The 20,293-nt window shown below is 40.7% G+C and overlaps 1 protein-coding gene across 2 annotated transcripts in view; it reads left to right on the top strand.

The window, feature by feature from the left end:
- Window positions 1-4,324: 4,324 nt before the first annotated feature.
- STOM (stomatin) overlaps window positions 4,325-20,293 on the top strand; it is a 31,038-nt gene continuing 15,069 nt past the window's right edge. Inside the window, exons 1-3 of one of the 2 annotated variants that reach the window (XM_030919368.1) lie at window positions 4,377-4,496; window positions 4,669-4,828; window positions 18,926-19,029. In XM_030919368.1, coding sequence (XP_030775228.1) covers window positions 4,681-4,828; window positions 18,926-19,029 — 252 coding nt within the window. In that variant the 5' untranslated portion in view covers window positions 4,377-4,496; window positions 4,669-4,680. Of the gene's footprint in view, window positions 4,497-4,668; window positions 4,829-18,925; window positions 19,030-20,293 lie in introns of both variants that reach the window. The other variant, XM_030919369.1, reaches the window with a different exon arrangement.

Raw genomic sequence — 20,293 nt, 5'->3', positions numbered from 1 at the left:
AAGGCTAATTAAATTTCCTTCTGACTTATTCAATTATGGATTCTTGGTGCATATCTGTCTTTAACCTGATCTCCACGTCTTAATGTTATCACTATTACCATCAATCAATACTTAATTTGGTACCCTGAATATGCTAGGCAAATGACAGCAAAATAAAACATAAAGGAAATATGGAACATCTACTCTGATTTTCAAACTATATATAAGTATCTTTTAAATAACAACTTGAGGAAAAATTCACTAAAATTGTAATCGCAGTTTTGTTAGAGGTGATAAGTAATTCTCTCTTCAGAGTACTCACAATTTTATATGTCTCCATTTTAAAAGCATAATGTTATTTATTTATTTTATTTTATTTTATTTTTTGAGATGGAGTCTCACTATGTTGCCTAATCTGGAGTGCAGTGGCATGATCTCCGCTTACTGCAACCTCGACTCCCGGGTTCAAGCGATTCTCCTGCCTCAGCCTCCCAAGTAGCTGGGATTACAAGCGTGCACCACCATGCCCAGCTAATTTTTTGTATTTTCAGTAGAGACAGGGTTTTACCATGTTGCCCAGGCTGGTCTCAAACTCCTGACCTCAAGTGATCTGCCTACCTCGGCCTCCCAAAGTTCTGGGATTACAGGTGCGAGCCCCTGTGCCTGGCCATAATGTTCTTTTAAAAAAAAAAATCATTCTAACTTCTAATCATTACTGGGAGAAAATTTAAGATTAAAAATCCTCCAAAAGGAGAAAGGGATGTGCTAATGTTTATTTTTTTCTAATCTTAACAGTAAGAAATTGATTTTAAAAGTACCTTTAATCGATACATTTATAACATAATATGCACGAGAAAGCGAGAATACAACAGTTTCATGGGCAAGTGAAAGTAAGCATATTTACATAAAAAATTGGAAACTCTCTTCTAAAAGCAGTTTAAAAATCAAGTCAAAGCTTGTTCTTAGTTTAGGGCCAGGAATTAGTTTTAGAACTGATGCAATCTCAAACCAGAGCCAAAAAGTGTTTACCAAAGTCTTTGCCCCAAAGGGAGACACTTCTAATTCTCCAGAAGGGACACTACGCTGTTGAGATTGTCTTGAGACTTGGGGTTAGGTAACTGATAGGGGTACAGACATTAAATTCATTCTGAAATACCATTTTCCTTTCCAACAAAACCGAAACCTAAATTCTTTTTCACAATATGCAATTTGTAATCAAGGCCTCCTCTACTGAAGGGTTTAATTAGCTTCTTGTGCATTTGCTCCTCTTTCCTGGGAATGACAGGATAAATGGGAAGTTCATGTCTCGAGGGTTTATTCATTGCAGAATGGAAAAAATGAAGCTATGGACTTTCTCAAGGATGATTTAGAGAGAAGGGATCATTAAATTACTGTACTCCCCTCCTTATCTTCTGCAGAAGGCTAACAAAGTGACTGCACAAGCTGCACTCCATCCCAGGAATACAAACAGTTCTTGGCCAGTATTTGACTAGAAGTCAACTGCGAGCTCTGAGTCAGGTTTTGATCACACACTGGAGCCTGTTCCTGGAAGCAAAGATCATCTTAATGCCTCTCTTAACACCTGTTGTGTCTGCTCCAGTTTCCACCTGGATAGTTACAAAGCTCCAAAGCTATAAAATCAGAGAGAAAGTCTACCATTTCATATGACCTAAGCACCACAAGGTGTTGGGTAGTATACCGCCAAATATTGAGCACATTAAAAAAGAAGAAAAATGTGCTCCTCCTGAGGGAGATCTTTGTGGTAATGGAATAGTTCTGTATCAATTACTGTGGTTATATCAATCTACACATGTTAAAATGGCACAGAACTATAAATACATTTTGTGCCACTGTCAATTTCCTGGTTTTGATACTCAAGTAAGATGTAACTATTGGGGGAAACTGGGTAGAGGGGACATGTGACCTCTCTGTACTGTTGTTGCAAATTCCTGTGAATCTGTACTTATTTCAAAATCGAATGTTTTTATAAGTGCACCTTGTGTACATTAACATACTTTGAACATTGTGCAATAGAACGAGTCTAATGCAAACACAGCCCACTTTCCAAATGTGAGGTCTTCAGCCACAACCTGAGAGAAGGCTTGAGGTTGGGAATGCCCTTGCACATGCTTTTCCCTCTACCTGGGATATCCTTTCCCACCTCCTGCACCGCTTATTCCCCTTCCCCAGGCTGGCTCCTTCTCATTTCTCAGGCGACATCTCAAAGCCGCTTCCTTACAGAGGTGTTCCTCTGTCCTAACTTTTGCTGTTCTCCGAATATTCCATTCCTTTCACAGCTCCCTTCACCATGTGTAATGATTCAATTACTTGTTTGTTGCCCATCTCCCCACTAGAGTATAAGGCAAACTCCATGAGGCCCTTAGCATACCCCCTGCCACATGGAAGATGCTCCAAGAAGATTTTGTTTGAATAAATGACCCCACCAACTGAATGGACTCCCTTGTGGCCAGAAAACTTTAAAACTGAGTTCCCAGACAATGACAGGACAGAAGGTTAGACACGCCTCATTATACCTGCATCCTATTGGAGTTTAGACACAACAGCTGACCAGCATTAACGTGAAAACACAGATCATAAGACTGACAGAACAGACTCTTTGTGACAATAAGATACCAAATTATATACAAATTATACCTAAGGTCATGCCAGGTAAAGGTTAAGGCATACATCCCTTCACTTAGAGAATAAACTGTGTTCTAACTGCCACAAGGTTTTTCTCTTACTCTAGCAGCTTGACAAGCACTGGCCTCGAGATAAGCAATATTAAAACAATTTGCAGCTCCACCAGATGTGGACTAATGGAACCCCTATTCCACCAGCCATCACTACAGCTTTAATGGGACAAAAGGCTTATTTCAGTAACTTTCTCCTAATAGACCACCGACCATGGACTGGCTCTGGCTAGTTTACACAGACTGCATACTTGCACACTTTCCTGTCCTGAAAAGACCTTTTGACGCATGGGGTCTAACTGTAATACATGTATTATTATCATTTTTTACAGTGTATCAGGCTGGAGTGCAGTGATCTGATCATACATCACTGCAGCCTCCATCTCTTGGGCTCAAGTGATCCTCCCGCCCCAGCCTCCTGACTAGTTGGCACCCCAAGCGCACACCACCCCACCTGGTTATTTTTGTTTTACTTTTTGTAGAGATGGGGAGGTCACCATGCAGCCCAGGCATTTAACATTTAAATGGTAACTCTTCACTCCAAAGTGAACATGGGTTGTATGTTACATGCATGTTTGCTCAATAGGCATGCGGCAGGACCACCCTCATGAATATTCATAGCTCCTCCTGTCACCTGCTGAATATGCGTATTTACCCAAGCTATTCAGCATAAAGCTGCTACTCCAACCCTTCCTCCGACGAAGTGCCTGTCTCTGGTCCTGGCCATTCCCCAGCCTGATGAATGGTCACCTTGTAGGCTGTAAGTCCTTACAAGAAATAAAGTCTCTCCTGTTTTTTGTCTTGCTTTGTTTTTTTGAGACGGAGTCTCTCTCTGTCGCCCAGGCTGGAGTACAGTGGCGCCATCTCGGCTCACTGCAACTTCCGCCTCCCGGGTTCAAGTGATTCAACTGCCTCAGCCTCCCGAGTAGCTGGGATTACAGGCGCGTGCCACACGCCCGGCTAATTTTCGTATTTTTAGAAGAGACGGGGTTTCGCCATGTTGGCCAGGCTGGTCTTGAACTCCTGACCTCAGACGATCTACCCGCCTCGGCCTTCCAAAGTGCTGGGATTACAGGCGTGAGCCACCGCACCCGGCCGCCTCTCCTTTTCCAAATGTATACATTTTGATTTTCTTAACACTCCTCACTCAAGTTAGTTCACTTCGGTTGGGGGGTGATCTGCTGGCCCTCTCAGCTCAGGCTGACCGCAGCGCCCTCACTTCCGCCACTTCGGTGCACCTCAGTCTTCTCCGCTCACTCGGACCTCAGGCCTTCATGACAGGGCGTCATTTTCTTCCCTCTAACTCCTCAGCCCATAGGAGGCGCCTTGGTCCGGTACCTCTGCCCAGCAGGGCGACTTCTCCTCACTCGCACTTTTTCCTCGGGTCATCCTCTGCAGCCACCTCCCCACTATCCTCACCCTTCGCTCCACGTCCCGTGGCTTCCGGCCTCCCTTCCGTTGCAGGGGCCCGGCCTTGTACCCACAGCCTCGGGGGCTCTCGCCCCTCAGGCCACGCCCCTCAGCCCACAGACCTAGCGGGAAGTGACTGCGAAGCTGCAGCGCTGTAGAGGGACCAGAGGGCGGGGAGTCGGAGGTGTGTCCTCCTCGATCCTGGGCTTTGATTGGCCAAGCGTCGCGGGGGCGGGACCTCGATTGGGGGCGGGGCGGCAATCTGGGTCTTGTGGCACTGGCTCCTCAGGTTATTCCCGGCGGCTCCGGGTTTGGCGACGAGGACGGAGAAGTGCCACTGCGTCTCGGGCAGCATGGCCGAGAAGCGGCACACAGCGGACTCCGAAGCCCAGCGGCTCCCCGACTCCTTCAAGGGTGAGCCCCGCGGCCCTTGACCCTCCCCCGTGGACCAAGCCCCCGCCCACAGGGTGCGCTCCGCGGTCTGACAGCCGGGCTCCTGGCCAGTCTCCGCTGCTTCGGGCTGGGCGAGAACTCAAAGCCGCGGCTCCTCCCTAGTAAACTGAGCATCACGAACCCTGTTTGGCAGACTGGAGTCACGATGGAGGGGTGGCGGGGTGCCAGCGGCACGTTTCCCATCGCGCGGGCTCGGGTTATCTCGCGGCCGCCAGATGCCAGGCCCCATGCCAGCGCTGCACTATCTCGTGTCACGCACGCGGACGAGGAAACGCAGAGGGAACTGGCAGCCAGTAAGGCGGAGACCGGGACCCCCACATCTCACCCTTTGCCTACTCCCCTTCTTTCCCGACTCACCCTCTCGAAGGACACCTCCCCACCCAGCCCTGGCCCGGCCCCAGGGTGAACCCCTTCCTCCCCCAACCCCACCTCCTGAAACTTAGACCGATTTGCAGAAGGAAGAAGTCTCTCTGACTTTCTTCTCACCTCTCTTTCTAGCTCCACTTTCTGCCCCATTTTTCCCCCTCCGCTTTCCTCTGCGCTTTGGAGAACTCTCCTTCCCCGCTTTTGTTCCTCGCCAGGAACCCTGAGTTCTCCCACCCTCACTCACCCCCACCCTCCCTTCCCAGTCTTCAAGGCAGAAGTTGCGAGTGGCTCAGTCTCCTTCCCCTGTGGAGAAACTGGTACTCTGGAGAGGGGATTCTAATAAAGAGAGGTGGTGGACCTCTCAGGAGTATTCACTGAGGAACTCTTAGTGATCCAGAGGAATTACAGTGTTTCTAAAGATGAAATTTCAGGCAGGGTGGCAGTGAAAGCAATTTAGAGGGCTGGGTGGTCCTTTTCAGGACCCCGCAAAGAACACTACATTGGAGTCATCTATTCTGATTATTCGTAAAGCCAGCTTTATCCTTGCATCTTACCTGTAAGTTCCATTTCCCTTGTCCAGGAATCCATGTGTTCAATTCCTTCCCAGGAGCATCAAAGGAATTATAGAAATCTTTATTCCTCACTTTTTCTCTACCAAGAATGTTGCAGGATTATCTTCCCAAATGGAGAGTGTAATAGGGAGGAGTTGATGAGAATAATAGCAACCACAACAACAAAAACTGAAACTAAATAGGCCAGGCTCCGTGCCACTTTTTTTTTTTTTTTTTTTTTGAGGTGGGATTTTGCTTTTCTTGCCCAGGCTGGAGTGTAATCTCAGCTTACTGCAACCTCTGCCTCCCAGGTTCAAGTGATTCTCCTGCCTTAGCCTCCCAAGTAGCTGGGATTACAGGTGTGCTGATACATGTCCGGCTGATTTTGTATTTTTTGTAGAGATGGGGTTTCATCATGTTGGTCAGGCTGGTCTCAAACTCCTGACTTCAAATGATCCACACGCCTCGGCCTCCCAAAGTGCTGGGATTACAGGCGTGAGCCACCGCGACCCCCCAGTGCCACATATTTTATGTATATATTATTTTATTGAATCTTCACAACAGATGATGTGGTAGGTATTCTAATCCCTGTATTATACTTGATGAAACTGATAGTCAAAGAAGTTAAATTACTTAAAGTCACATAGCTTGTATTTAAATCTAGATTTGACTGATTCTAAAACCTGAATAGGAAAATAATGGGCAGTAACTGTCTTTTTGATAGCTGTCTTTTCCTAGATAAGATAGTGGGTATTAGGATGCATTCCTCAGTATCTGGACCTCCTGGTGGGAAACTGCAGTGGGAAATCTGCTTGGAGTTCTTTGGGAATCAACATGATCTTTGTACTTAATGTTTATTTACAGATGAGTGGTCACAGATGAGTTTTTAACTTCCAGTTTTTTTTCTTGGTTCTACACTTAACTATTTTTTTTTTTTTTTTTGAGACGGAGTCTCGCTCTGTCACCCGGGCTGGAGTGCTGTGGCCGGATCTCAGCTCACTGCAAGCTCCGCCTCCCGGGTTCACGCCGTTCTCCTGCCTCAGCCTCCCGGGTAGCTGGGACTACAGGCGCCGCTACCTCGCCTGGCTAGTTTTTTGTAGTTTTTAGTAGAGACGGGGTTTCACCGTGTTAGCCAGGATGGTCTCGATCTCCTGACCTCGTGATCCGCCCGCCTCGGCCTCCCAAAGTGCTGGCATTACAGGCTTGAGCCACCGCGCCCGGCCACTTAACTATTTTTTAGGCAGAAATCTTTCAAGATCTAATGAAAACCACTGCTTCCTCTCAAATATTAGACATACAAATAAAATTTTGCATAGTCTTTTTTTTTTAAATGTAAACCTTAGAAATTTGACACTACTAGCAAAGCTATTGCTGGAATTTATTAAATAGAGGTTATTGAATGCTTTCCCTGTGCCAAAACACAGTTTAAGTGCTTTGCAAACATTATTTAATTGCATTCTGTAACAGCTCCACAAGGAAAAAGTCATTATTCACCATTTCACAATAAGGATACTAAGGCTCATGTGGTAAAATCACACAGTTTCTAAAATTTTCAGCCTGGTTTCAAACCCCGGCTATCTGATTTTCTGAACCGTTTTCCCTATCCCAGAGATGGATACCAAAATGTAGAACCTTGTCTAACTTCAGTACTTTACTGAAGTTGAGAGACAATAAACAAAAAAAGCCTGGAGGAACACAGCTTCAGTGATGACTTCCAGAGGTCTGCTTGTGAAGGAAGCAGTGGAATTATAAAAGCCTAAACTCTGCCTCTTTGTCTTTGCTGAGAATTAGTCCTAGGTAGGTAAATAGGACCAGACCTAGGGCAAAATTAGTTTTTCTTAAAGACAGTGCATTCACTTTGTAATGAAATAATGCAAGTGAATTGCAAAGAATGTATCGTTGTAATTAAGAGCCATGTCAACCAAATAAAACCCTTTGGGAGAATGTCTGAAAAAAGAAGAATCACGAGACTGATTGTTTATTTCAGTTGTTATAGCCAATCAGATCGGAGAGAACTTTGTAACTTCTTCAATAATTAATCTGAGTTATTCCATCAGTGGTCATAAATTAACTTATGGAAGACCAGGTCTTCAAAACTGGCATATTTATTTATGATTAAATAGATTTTTGGTGCCACTTGATGGTATAAATTTTACATGGTAAAAGACAGTCACTGATTCCTAGTCAGCTTTGAGGAAAAAAAAAATTAAAGATGTTGATAAAGTGATACAGATGGGATTCAAAATCAGTTTTTTTAAGAAGGCATGGAAAAGCAATTTCCTGAAAACTATTGTCATTACAAAAAAGTGAATACCCTTTCTCTGCGTCTGTCTGGTATCCTGTGCATATCTCTATCATAATGTTTATTACATAATATGTTTATCAGTTTGACTCATCTTCCCCTCCCCTCCTATAAATAAACACACTTTTTCTTTTTGAGACAAGGTCTTGCTCTGTCGCCCAGGCTGGAGTGCAATGGTGCAGTCATAGCTCACTGCAGCCTCAAGTGATCCTCCCCCCTCTGCCCCTCGAGTAGCTGGGACTACAGGTGTGCACCACCACACCCAGCTGATTTTTTAATTTTTTGTAAAGACGGGGTCTTACTCTGTTGCCCAGGCTGGTCTCAAAACTCCTGGACTCAAGCGATCCCACTTTAGCCTCCCAAAGTGCTGGGACAACAGGCATGAGCAACCACGCCTGGCCTTTAGACCACACTTTTGAAAGAGATTGTGTCCTTCTTCACTGTAGTAGCCCAGTATCAAGTATATAGTAGGTATACAAAAACATTTGTTGAAAGAAAAAGGAAGCAGGCAGGAAGATAAAAATCCCCATGGAGTAAATAACATTAAGTGTTTGCCTTAACCTTATGTTGGTGGAGCAGTTTTTCTGTTTACCATTGATTTTATTAAGTTTGTTATAACCCAAGCTGTTGTTTTTTTTTTTTTTTTTTTTTTGAGACGGAGTCTTGCTCTGTCTCCCCGCTCTGTCCCCCGGGCTGGAGTGCAGTGGCCAGATCTCAGCTCACTGCAAGCTGCGCCTCCCGGGTTTACGCCATTCTCCTGACTCAGCCTCCCAAGGAGCCGGGACTACAGGTGCCCGCCACCTCGCCTGGCTAGTTTTTTGTATTTTTTAGTAGAGACGGGGTTTCACCGTGTTAGCCAGGATGGTCTCGATCTCCTGACCTCGTGATCCGCCTGCCTCGGCCTCCCAAAGTGCTGGGATTACAGGCGTGAGCCACCGTGCCCGGCCCAAGCTGTTGATTTTAGGGCACAGCCCTTATGTTTATTATATATTATTACAGATAGACTATTTGTCTGGGTTTATATTATCAATAAAAGGATTATAATTGCCAAGATAATATATTGTCCCTAATAAGAAATCTCCTTTTATTTATTAAAGCATGGAAAGAGAAGTTAGAGGTCATGGTTAGTAGAAAGAAAGAAGTGTGTGTCAATAGAAAATTAAAAAAGAATGTAGCAACAATAGATAATTATCTATTGACACACACTTGTTGCTACATTCTTTTTTAATCTTTCTCTATTTGCTGGGACTAGGAAAGAAACTTGAACTCCAAGCATTTGGCCTCACATTTCAAAGATTATCCTTGAAGATACAACCGATAAACTCCTAAAGTCTCAGACAATGAAAACTATACCGAACTTGTGGTCCAGTTAAAGTGAGCACTATGGTGAGGTAGTAGAGTATAGTGAAATGGGAGTGGAATTTAGAATTAAAAGCTTTGGGTTGAGATCACTCTACCATCACTTAAGAGATTTGTATGAAGAATGGTCCAAGAAAATTTAGAACACTGACTTACTGCCCCAAGTGTGGTCTGTTTCTCCTCCAGAGATACAGTCCCCAAGCAGATTGTTAGTTGATATTTTCTCCATAGTGCCCAGATCCCAAAAGGTAATTCACTTCATAAAGAGTTTCTTCTTCTAAACTTATCAATAGTGATCTTAAAGTTGTGGTAATAATAATGGCTACTGCTTGTTGAGTACTTCCTAAGTGTCAAGTCCTTTACATATTTTCTCATTTCATCTTCACAACAACTGAGTGAAAGAAGTACTGTTCTTTTCCCCCATTTTACTGATAAGAAAATTTAGTGGATTTGGAATCTAACACCAAAAATGCAAGCTTTTAGCCACTGCTTAGCTGTCAATCACAGTGAAGAACTGAGAACCTTATCATCTACTTTTCTTCTGCTTCCATTTCCCATTTTTAAATGAAAATGATGTTACCCTCCAAATACTTATATGAGAAAAACTTAATTGTGGATAATTTTAAGATGTCCAAGTAAAAGAGCCGGAAAAAAAAAAAAAAAAAAAAAAAAACTTAAAAAGTGGGAGATTTTTGTTCTATTTTCATGTATTTCAGGTCTAGATGAAATTTAATTAACTTAATACCCATTATGAAATTGTTTTTCTCTTCAGTTTTCCTGAACATAAATGTTTTGGTGCTTCCAGACATGGGCCATGTTCAGCCCATTCTTCTACTTTCCTGAATTCTCTAACCTCACAGTTGGAAAAGGTCTTATTTTTTTTTTTTTAAAGAAAACACTTGAGGAAAGCAACTGACAACTGCTTGGGGCAGGAGATGGTTCTGTACTGTATCCCAGGATCCTGTCTGCTGTTTCAGTTTGTCTTATGTAAGAGGCAGTCTTTTTTTTTTTTCTCTCTTCCCCCAAAAAAACAACACACTCAACTCATCCAGCAACTATTTAACAAATGTTTTTTGAGTACCTGTTATACACTAAGTATCTTCCATATTAGCTTATTTACTCATCACACTAACCTTCTGAGGAGGTACTCTTATTAGCCCTGTGTTTAGATGGGTAGACTGAGGCACAGTTGAGTAATAAGGTACTTTCTCAAGATCACACAGCTAGTAAGTGGCCGAGCCATCTGGGAACCCATTATACTATACTGTTTTCATAAAACCAAAATCTCATGAAGACAGACAACTGAATATAATAATTACAAGTGTGATAAATATTGTTTTAAAAGGGTAAAGTGCTATTGCAGCGTTATTTTAGATTGAGAGGTCCAAATTTAAAATTATTGCTGTTGCTCTCACGTATTTTTTTCCTCTTGTATGGCCTGAAACATTTGAATGCAGGAAAACTACAGAAAATCCTTAAAATATTTAGGAAATAAGATATTTATGCTTATTTACTTTCCTTATTCTTTTTGAGCTGAGCAAAGAGTAACTGTTACTGCAAATCTTTCTTAGAAGTATTAGTTCTTTTGTTTTCCTTAGTATTTCATAGTAAACACATTTTAAGCTTTATAATTCAAACCACATAGTGCTTCATCAGTATCAGTTACTTTGGTCTAGTGTTTATACCTATAGATGGATTTTAACAAGGAGGAAAAGTTACAGTCTTCACTCATGGTTTTTAACTTGATACCATCTGGCCTGTAGCTACTCTAGCCCAGAGAATAATTTCTTCTGTAGAGATTTAAAGATAAGGGCATTTGAACAGCTAAGCTGTGCCTAATTAAAATATTAATTTGAAAGGCAGGCTATAATATGTGCTTGTTTGCTTTGAAATCGTCTCCCTTAAAGGAATTGCAAGTTGTGATCTCTAATTAAACATTACCATTTTTTAACATATATTTATCAAGACCCTACCATGTGGTATACTCTACCTCTTTCTTACTTATAGCTTTTTTAATCTATCTCTCATTGTAGGATGCTGTCTTCATTTTTGTTTCTTCCATTTTTACTCCTTCTATTTCTCTTATTTTTCTTCACTTCTGTTATGCCCTTCCCTTCTTTGTCTTTTTCTCCTAAAAATCCAGTCATTTGAAAAACTTAGTTATAGTAAACATTTGATTAATTGAAGAGGAATTTATATTCACTTATTCTACCTGCCCTTTTGCTTATTTTCACCAGGAGTTTTTGTTTATCAGGCCTTATAAAGGCCTTGTTTCAAAATAAGCAAAAGAGAAAAACTGAGAAGCTGGGAAATGTACCCTTATTTGAATAGCTGGAAGAAAGATCAAATGCATTATTTAATTTATGCAAGTCTTCCTCCTCAAATAAATAATTGGCTGACATAAAACAGGAACAGCGTGTAACAGCCCATTGTCCAAATCCAGCTGACTCTGTTTCTGTATGTCCCACAAGTTATGAAATAGCTCTTATATTTTTAAATGATTTTTAAAAAACAAAAGAATACTTTTTCATTACACATGAAAATTATGTGAAATTTAGATTTGTGTCCATAAATTAAGTTTCGTTGGAACAGCTGTGCTGTTTATGTAGGTACTATCTATGGCTGCTTTTGCATTGCAAAAGTAGAGTTGAGTAGTTGCAACAGACTGCAAAGCGCAAAATATTTAGTTCCTGGTTCTTTACAGGAAAAGTCTGCCAATCCTGACGAAGAATCTCTGATGAAGAATCATAGTGGCCAAAAGTAACAGTTAATCCTGAATACATATGTTTTTAAGAAGAAAGTTAAAAAATTGCCAAGACTTTTCAATTTGACCTACTGTTACCCCTAAAAAGTGCTGCTACAACTGAATAGCATGTGTTTTTGAGACTAAACTTCCAGCCCTTCTGTCTTGCCCCACCCAGGCGGGACTGGTCTCATCAATTTACCACATAAAGTGTTTTATTTGCACTCTGTGAAGGCAGAAGGAAAAAAGTGTCCATTAACTGTTGCAGTTTAGGTATTTCAGTAATTCCTTAGCCCATCCTTTCCTTTTTGTGTACAATAATGCTTATGACTCTCAGTCAGATTCTCAGCGGAGGAAATCCAGTTATCTTTTGAACTTTACGATAATAAAGTCTCAGTAATGAATGGATTTATTACTCCACATGATTTCCAGTAGCGCTAAGGTTAATAGATCTGAAAGTAAATCAGTTGATGGGGAACGGGAACAACTACAGCCCTCTGGACTAATCAGCCTGTGTTGTCATCTTGGAAAGAATGTTTAACTGCCTTTCCAGAAGCTTACCCAACAGAAATTACTACACAACTTGTCATTTTTCATTTGTTTCATGGTTTGGTTGGTTTTCTTTTGTTTCTTCCTACAAGGTCTTTAGCCTTATTACTTTGGAACTTCAGGAGGCATATTTTACACCCTCTTCACAGATTTTTGTAAACATTATAAATACTCATGTGTGCAAGGAGGAGCTACATTGTGGCTAACATGTCATAGGAATTCAAAATGGTAGTTATCAGGAGTAGTAATAAAAGATACCTTCAGAATGAGAGAATTTTAAGAGTTGTATAATTTCATCTCTTCGGAAAAATTAATTTACATAGGAAATAAGCAGGTACAGAAACATTGCTAAAAGTATATTCAATGCAGCAGTTTCTAAGTGAGAAATTTGGACACAACAAATTTCATCATATGAAACAATGGAATTTGTTAATCTTTAATAATGATAAAGAATATGTACTGATAATGAAAAAATGTTCGTAACATGGATGGGAGGGAGAATATTTTAAATCACTGTGTGTACCATTCTTTCATTATTGAAAAAATGTAGGCTAGAAAAGGTTTAAAAGACATATATCAAGGCAAAAAACATCCAGAGATAAAGTATAGATAATTTTTCTGGTTGTTGAGCTATTATTTCTAATTTTTGTAGTAACTTTTGCTTTTAAAGTAAAAAAGCAATTTTAGAAAATGTATGTGAGTTTCCTGGAGGTAAGCCCAACTTGAATGTTCAATACAAAAATTCAAATGTATAGGCTTATGTCCATATTCAGACCCTTCTTTGATTAGTTAAAAGTTTATTCTACTGCCATTTTGGTAATAAAAGAAAAAAAATACTCTAAACCAGGGGTCCCCAACTCCCAGGCCACAGATGGATCAGATCAGCAGCATTAGATTCTCATAAGAGCACAAACCCTGTTGTGAACTGCACATGTGAGGGATCTAGGTTGTGTGCTCCTTATGAGAACCTAATGCCTGATGATCTGTGGTGGAACAGTTTCATTGCAAAACCATGCTCCCCCACCCTTTCCCATGGAAAAATTGTCTTCCACGAAACTGGTCCCTGGTGCCAAAAAGGTTGGGGACCATTGCTCTAAACTATGGTAAAGTAGTATTTACAACCAAGTATCATAGGATCCCTAATTTTTAGGAATGTTCTCACCCAGCAAAATATTAACAAGTGTATTAACCAAAATATCACTATTTGTCCCTTTCCCCATGAAACTGGTAGGAAGGATTCAGTCCTAAAGTAATACATGGGAAACTTCAAGTAAATGAATTTCATGAGATTTTAGTGAGTGAGAATTTCTTTTATTCCCAGAAGTGGTAGATGACTAAGGGTTCATTTATAAGCCTGCTAGAGTTTAAGCCTCACCTCTGAGCTACACATTTATAGCACAACGTGCCATAAATAGGCACAGCTGGAATTAAGAGGGCTTCCTCTGTAAAAACATCAGATTTCATTCTCAGAACTCTAGTGATGCATTCCCAACTTAGGTACTGTGTACCTTTTTAAGGTGTAACCAGGTGGGGAAGAATTTTAAGAGCTGAAGATAGGATACTTTCATTTTAAAGGCATTAGAAAAATATGAAAGTGCCATTTTCCCAGTGTATACACTGATTATTTCTAGCCAAGCATTTGATATGTGAAAGACCAAATCCAGTTTTCAAAATGTGTACATAATTCCTTGCTCCTGGTGATTTGCAATCCCATATGCACATCTGGGGTTTTCAAAAACACAATGTGACAATGGGAACTGACACAAAAAAACTGGGCTGAACTTTTTGGCTTGTCCTCATGTAGATCTCCTCATAAATGAACTTCTTGAACGTCTTTGAATGTCCCAGCCTAGCCAGACTGGGGGCAGATATGAAGCAAAGGGCAAATTAAATTGTTTAAGAGGCTTTTGATCAAAAAGGGTAAGTGCTGTTTTCCCATTTTTCTTCATGAAGATACAAACACTTAAGTAAAATAGAAGGATTACAGAAAACTATCATCTAAATTTACTAATGATTATCTGTATTCTACAAGGCCAGCCTACTAATCTTTACTTTTCACCGGTAAGGAAACTAAGGTTCAAAGAGGTAAAGATCATGCAACTAAGAAGTATCAGAACTGAAATTCAAACACAGTTACTCCTTGTTCTCAGGGAATCTCAGTGTAATAAGGGATATAAATGCACAAGGAATTAAAATATTAGATTAAAAAATAATAAAAGATTAAAATCCACTTTGGAAGGTCAATTGAAAATAAATAAAAAATAAAAGATTAGACGAGATATAAGTGCCATAAGATAATTTTCAAAAAATGCTATCAAGATTCAAAGGAAAGAAAAAAAACATATCTAGCTAGAAAACTTGCTGAGAAGTATTTTATTTTATATCTACTCTATGTAGGATAGTGTGCTAGACATTGAGAATATAAAAGTGAATAAGCAACATCCCTGCCCTCAGGGAGTTTTTACTCTAGTATGTTATGGAAAACTTGAACAGTATTTGAAAAGGCACCAAATGATATCAGATAAATAGTATTTGTGGTCAGTCTGTCCTTGTTTGGAATTCATTTCACCCTGGAAACCTAGACCTATGTCTGTCACAGAGCCTTGAAACTGTCTTTTGCTATAAATAGGCATGGCTGGCATGAAGAGGACTTCCTCTGTAAAAATATCAGATTTCATTCTCAGAACTCCAGCCATGCTTTCCCGGTTTGGATACCATCTTGAGAAAGTGCTTCGACCATGAAAACATCCTTAATGAAGATTTTTTTATTCAGGGTTAAATTTAGAACACGGGCTTTGGAGTAAGATGACCCATATTTGAGTCCCAGGTCCTCCGTTGTATGACTTCCGGGAAGTTAAATGTTGCTTTAGTTAACTCCTTTGTAAAAGGGAGTTAAAAATGCCCTCACAGGCTGTCGTAATAGTTAAATGAGATACATGTCTAAAGTAACTTTAAAAACTGCCTGGGATATAGAAAACCCCTCAAAACAGCCACTGTTGTTACGATCAGTTATGGTAGTACTAGATAAAGTTTTCTTCACAAACAGTCCTATGGCTCTGCTTTGAATATTCTCTCGATGAGTATGTGTGTACCCCCTAAATTATAACTTAGAAACCTCCAGGATTACTTTAGATCATTTTATTTAAGTATACATGAAAACATTTACCTCACACTATGACACAGGATCAGAAAATTACAAAGTCACATACAACCCAAGTACTCACTATATTTCTGATTTTTCATCCTATGTTTTAGAGCACTTGACCTGGGTGCCAACATGGGTTTCTCTTCTCCCATGTTCCCAGCCTGAACACTCTGCTTATTTCTTCGCCTCCTATTTATTCCAAGCCCCATCTTACTGCCATTTTGCCCTTTCTTCTGAGCAGTAACATGTGCCTGGCATACCTTTTCTCCCCTCTGTCATTAAAATAGCTCCTGAAAATGCAGCAGAAGCCTTCCAAGTGGTTGATAAGAAAACCTGTTATATCCCTTGGCCTTCTCAGTCCCTATGTCCTCTACAGAAAGGAAAAGCAAACTAAAAATGAGGATGACACTGGATACAGAAAATAGAAACACAACGTATGGGGTGATGGGAGTTCCCGGGATGATGGTGAAAGCAATTGCAGAATGATAGCCGTGCACACCAGATGAGGGAAGTCCACACAAGGCTCTGAGAGAGAATTCCTTCAGAAGATAACAATTGATAGTATACCTGACCCCTTTGAGAGGAAATTTAGGCAATTGATTTAAGGTTGGATCAGTAAGTACATTGAAAACTGAACAAAGGGAAAAAATAAGACAGTAACTCCAGAAAAAACAAAAATGGTACAGGAAGAGAAAACCAGTGATACCTCACTACTTGGCTTAGCTTTGAATTGCATTTATAAATTCATAATATAAAATCTCATATTGATCTAAATAAAGTTATGATGTAATTATATTGGAAAGATGAGTATAAGTATGTGGTGGGGGTAAGAGGGAGGAAAGAGAACTAAATCCTTTTCTGTAGTAGAAAGTTAATAGTCCTCAAAACTGAAAAAGCAAGAAGTAACAAAACAAGCATTTCCTTCCTTCCTTCCTTCCTTCCTTCCTTCCTTCCTTCCTTCCTTCCTTCCTTCCTTCCTTCCTTCCTTCCTTCCTTCCTTCCTCCCCTCCCCTCCCCTCCCCTCCCTTTCCTTCTTTTGTTGCCCAGGCTGGGGTGCATCACAGCTCACTGCAGCCATGAACTCCCAGACTCAAACAATCCCCCTATTTCAGTCTCCTCAGTAGCTGGGACTACAGGTGTGTGCCACCACACCAAGCTAATTTTTTTTTAAAAGTTTCAAGTAGAGATGGGATTTGAGACCACTTGCCCATAATGGTCTCAAACTCCTGAGCTCAAGCAATCCTCCCATCTCGGCCTCCCAAAGTGCTGGGATTACAGGTGTGAGCCACCATGCCTGGCAGAAGCATATTATTATTATTATTTTTTTTCCTAAAGTAGAGAAAGAATCTCCCTATGTTGCCCAGGCTAGTCTCAAACTCCTAGGCTCAAGGGATCCTCCCTTCTCAGCCCTCCGAAGTACTGGGATTACAGGCGTGAGCCACTGCAGCCAGCCGCAAAGCATATTATTTAGAAACATGGAGGTAGATATCAAAATGGTCAAAGTAGCAAATGTTTTTGAGGAGGAGGAAATTGGAAGAGGTGAGCATGGGAATGCCCTTTTTTGTACTAATCTTATAGAATGGTTTGACTTTTTAAACTTTATGCAAGTGTAACTTCAAAAACACAAATGCATAGCCACGAAGGCCAAAAAAGAAGGTGAAAGAGAAATAGCTACAGGGGAGAAAAATAGGTTACACAATTTATTTATTTATTTATTTTAAAAAATATCATTTAAGGTCGGGCGCAGTGGCTTATGCCTGTAATCCCAGCACTTTGGAAGGCCATGGTGGGCAGATCATTTGATGTCAGGAGTTCGAGACCAGCGTGGCCAATGTGGTGAAACCCCGTCTCTACTAAATACGAAAAGTAGCTGGGCGTGGTGGCGGGTGGCTGTAATCCCAGCTACTCAGGAGACTGAGACAGGAAAATCGCATGAACCCAGGAGGTGGAGGTTGCAGTGAGGTGAGATTGTCTACTGCATTCCAGCCTGGGCAACAGAGCGAGACTGTCTCAAAAATAAATGAATAAATAAATAAATAAATAAATAATTTAAAAATACGGTGTGTACACAAGGAAAGTTTTCAAAGAATATACCAAAATACCTCTGAATTTAAAGTAATTTTTCCCTCCTTTGTTATACTTTGTGAATTTTTTGCAACATTACCTTTGTAATCAGACGGAAAAGCTGTTTCATATTACAGGAACAGGAAGCAATTAGAAATGTGAGAGGAAAACTATGTACAAAGATGTTCACTACAACACTGTTTATAGCACTGAGAAATCAACCTGTGCAATCAGGAAGTGGGCAATAAATGATGCTGCATAAACCTAGTGAAATATTTTACAGGTGTAATTTTTAAAAAGAGGCTCTAAACAACTTTATACTCATACCATATGGTTTTCACCTTTAATCATATTGTACTCCTAGCTAAAATGCTCTAATGCCTTTTCCCTCTTTCCCTTTTCTTTTCTTCTTTTCTTTGCTTTGCTTGTCTTTGCTTTCTCTCTTTCATTCTTTCTCTCTCTTTTCTTTTTTTTTTTTTTTTTTTTTTTTTGACAGACTCTTCCTCTGTTGCCCAGGCTGGAGTGCAGTGGTACAATCTCGGCTCACTGCAACCTCCACCTCCTGGGTTTGTGCAATTCTCTGGCCTCAGCCTTCCCAGTAGCTGGGATTACAGGCACTCGCCATAATGCCTAGCTAATTTTTGTATTTTTAGTAGAGATGGGGTTTTATCATGTTGATCAGGCTGGTCTCAAACTCTTGACCTCAAGTGATCCACCCGTCTCGGCCTCCCAAAGTGCTGGGATTACAGGCGTGAGCCACCACGCCCAGCCTACACTTTCTTTTCATTGATATTTTCTTACCATTAATCCTGCAAGAAACTCTCTGACAGCCACCATCACCTCCCCACCCCATTCCATTCTCACCTCCATCCTAACTGCATGAGTTAACTCATTATGTGTCTTCGAAATATTCTGAACAGATACTCTATATCTGTACTTACCACCTAATATTATAATTATGTGTTTGTCTGACTTTCCCACTAAACTTTAACCCTGAAAGCTGGGATTGGGTCTTATTCATTGTTGTCACTTCAGTACAAAGCAGAGGGCCTAATAAATAGTAGATGCTTAATAAATGTTTGCCGAATAAAGTAGTGAGTAATATGGAAATATACTTGTGTTATGGCATTACATAGATAAAGGAAAGTAGTACCTACACTTCAGGGCTATATGAGGATTAGATGGGGAAATTCATGTAGAACAGCTGGTGTAATGCCAAGCACATAGGTGTTCAGCAAATGGTAAGGATGAAGATGGTGGTGATTATGCTAGTAACAGTTGTAAGAGTCGCATATTTTTTGTTTTCAACAGACAGCCCCAGTAAGGGCCTTGGACCTTGCGGATGGATTTTGGTGGCATTCTCATTCTTATTCACAGTTATAACTTTCCCAATCTCAATCTGGATGTGCATAAAGGTAAAGAACATTTCCTTCACTTCTGGGAAGGGGTCAACTCCTACCTCCATACGCCTATTCGTGTGTGCCTATGTGTGTGTGTGAGAAAGAGACAGACTGTCTCTCTGTTATAATTCTTATTTCTTCATCCTTCCTTTGGAAAATTTCTTCTACTCACCTATTAAGATGGAACCTTAAAACTTATTCAGCTATTGCCCTTCCGCGTGGGCTAAAGTAAGGATCACCATCAAAAATTTCCTGGGGCCAGGGATGTGAGATGGTTCTGAGAGAACAAGTTCTTTAGAGTTAGGATGATGGGGTTTGACTGCTGGCTTTACTGTTGATTGTATGACTCTTGCTGTTTCCTCACCTGTAAAATGGGAGAAAGTAACAGTACCTACTTTCACAGGACTGTTGCGAGATTAAATGAATTAGTGTGTCTAAATGTACTTATGCCTGGCACGTCATAAATACCCTCAGTGCTGGTTATTTTTTTCTACAAAGTTGTTAATACTTTGATATTAGGACTATCATTTACATATTTCTAAGAAGATAAAATATGTTCCAAGCATTTTCAGATCAATTTATTCTTAAGGGAATCAGAAGAAAAACTGTAAAGACTTCAGCTTCAGCTTTTTGTTTTCTGAATTAACAGTGCATGAGTAATTTTTTTTTTTTTTTTTGAGCCGGAGTCTCGCTCTGTCGCCCAGGCTGGAGTATAGTGGCGCGATCTCAGCTCACTGCAACCTCTGCCTCCCGGGTTCAAGTGATTCTCCTGCCTCAGCCTCCCATGTAGCTGGGATTATTATTATTATTATTATTATTATTATTATTTTTTTTTTTTTTTTTGAGACAGAGTCACCCTGTTGCCCAGGCTGGAGTGCAGTGGTGCAATCTTAGCTCACTGCAACCACCAGCTTCCAGGTTCAAGTGATTCTCCTGCCTCAGCCTCCCGAGTAGCTGGGATTGCAGGTGCCTGCCACCATACCCGGATAATTTTTGTATTTTTAGTAGAAACGGGGTTTCACCATGTTGGCCAGGCTGGTCTTGAACTCCTAACCTCTGTGATCTGCCCATCTGGGTTTCCCAGAATGCTGAGATTACAGGCGTGAGCCACCGTGCCTGGCCTGCATGAGTGACTGAATAACAATGTTAACAGCTGAGGAGTGAGGTTATGGATTTGTTTCTGTATACTATTCTGTCCTTCCTAAATTTATACAGTGAGTATCTATTGCTTTTGTAATCAGTAAGAATATAATAAATATGCTTTGAGAAGGTAAACATT

Source organism: Rhinopithecus roxellana, chromosome 16 (genome assembly GCF_007565055.1).
Source record: "Rhinopithecus roxellana isolate Shanxi Qingling chromosome 16, ASM756505v1, whole genome shotgun sequence".
NCBI lineage: Eukaryota > Metazoa > Chordata > Mammalia > Primates > Cercopithecidae > Rhinopithecus > Rhinopithecus roxellana.
Note: the sequence above shows the minus strand (reverse complement) of the source record. Positions and strands in the feature narration are given on the sequence as shown.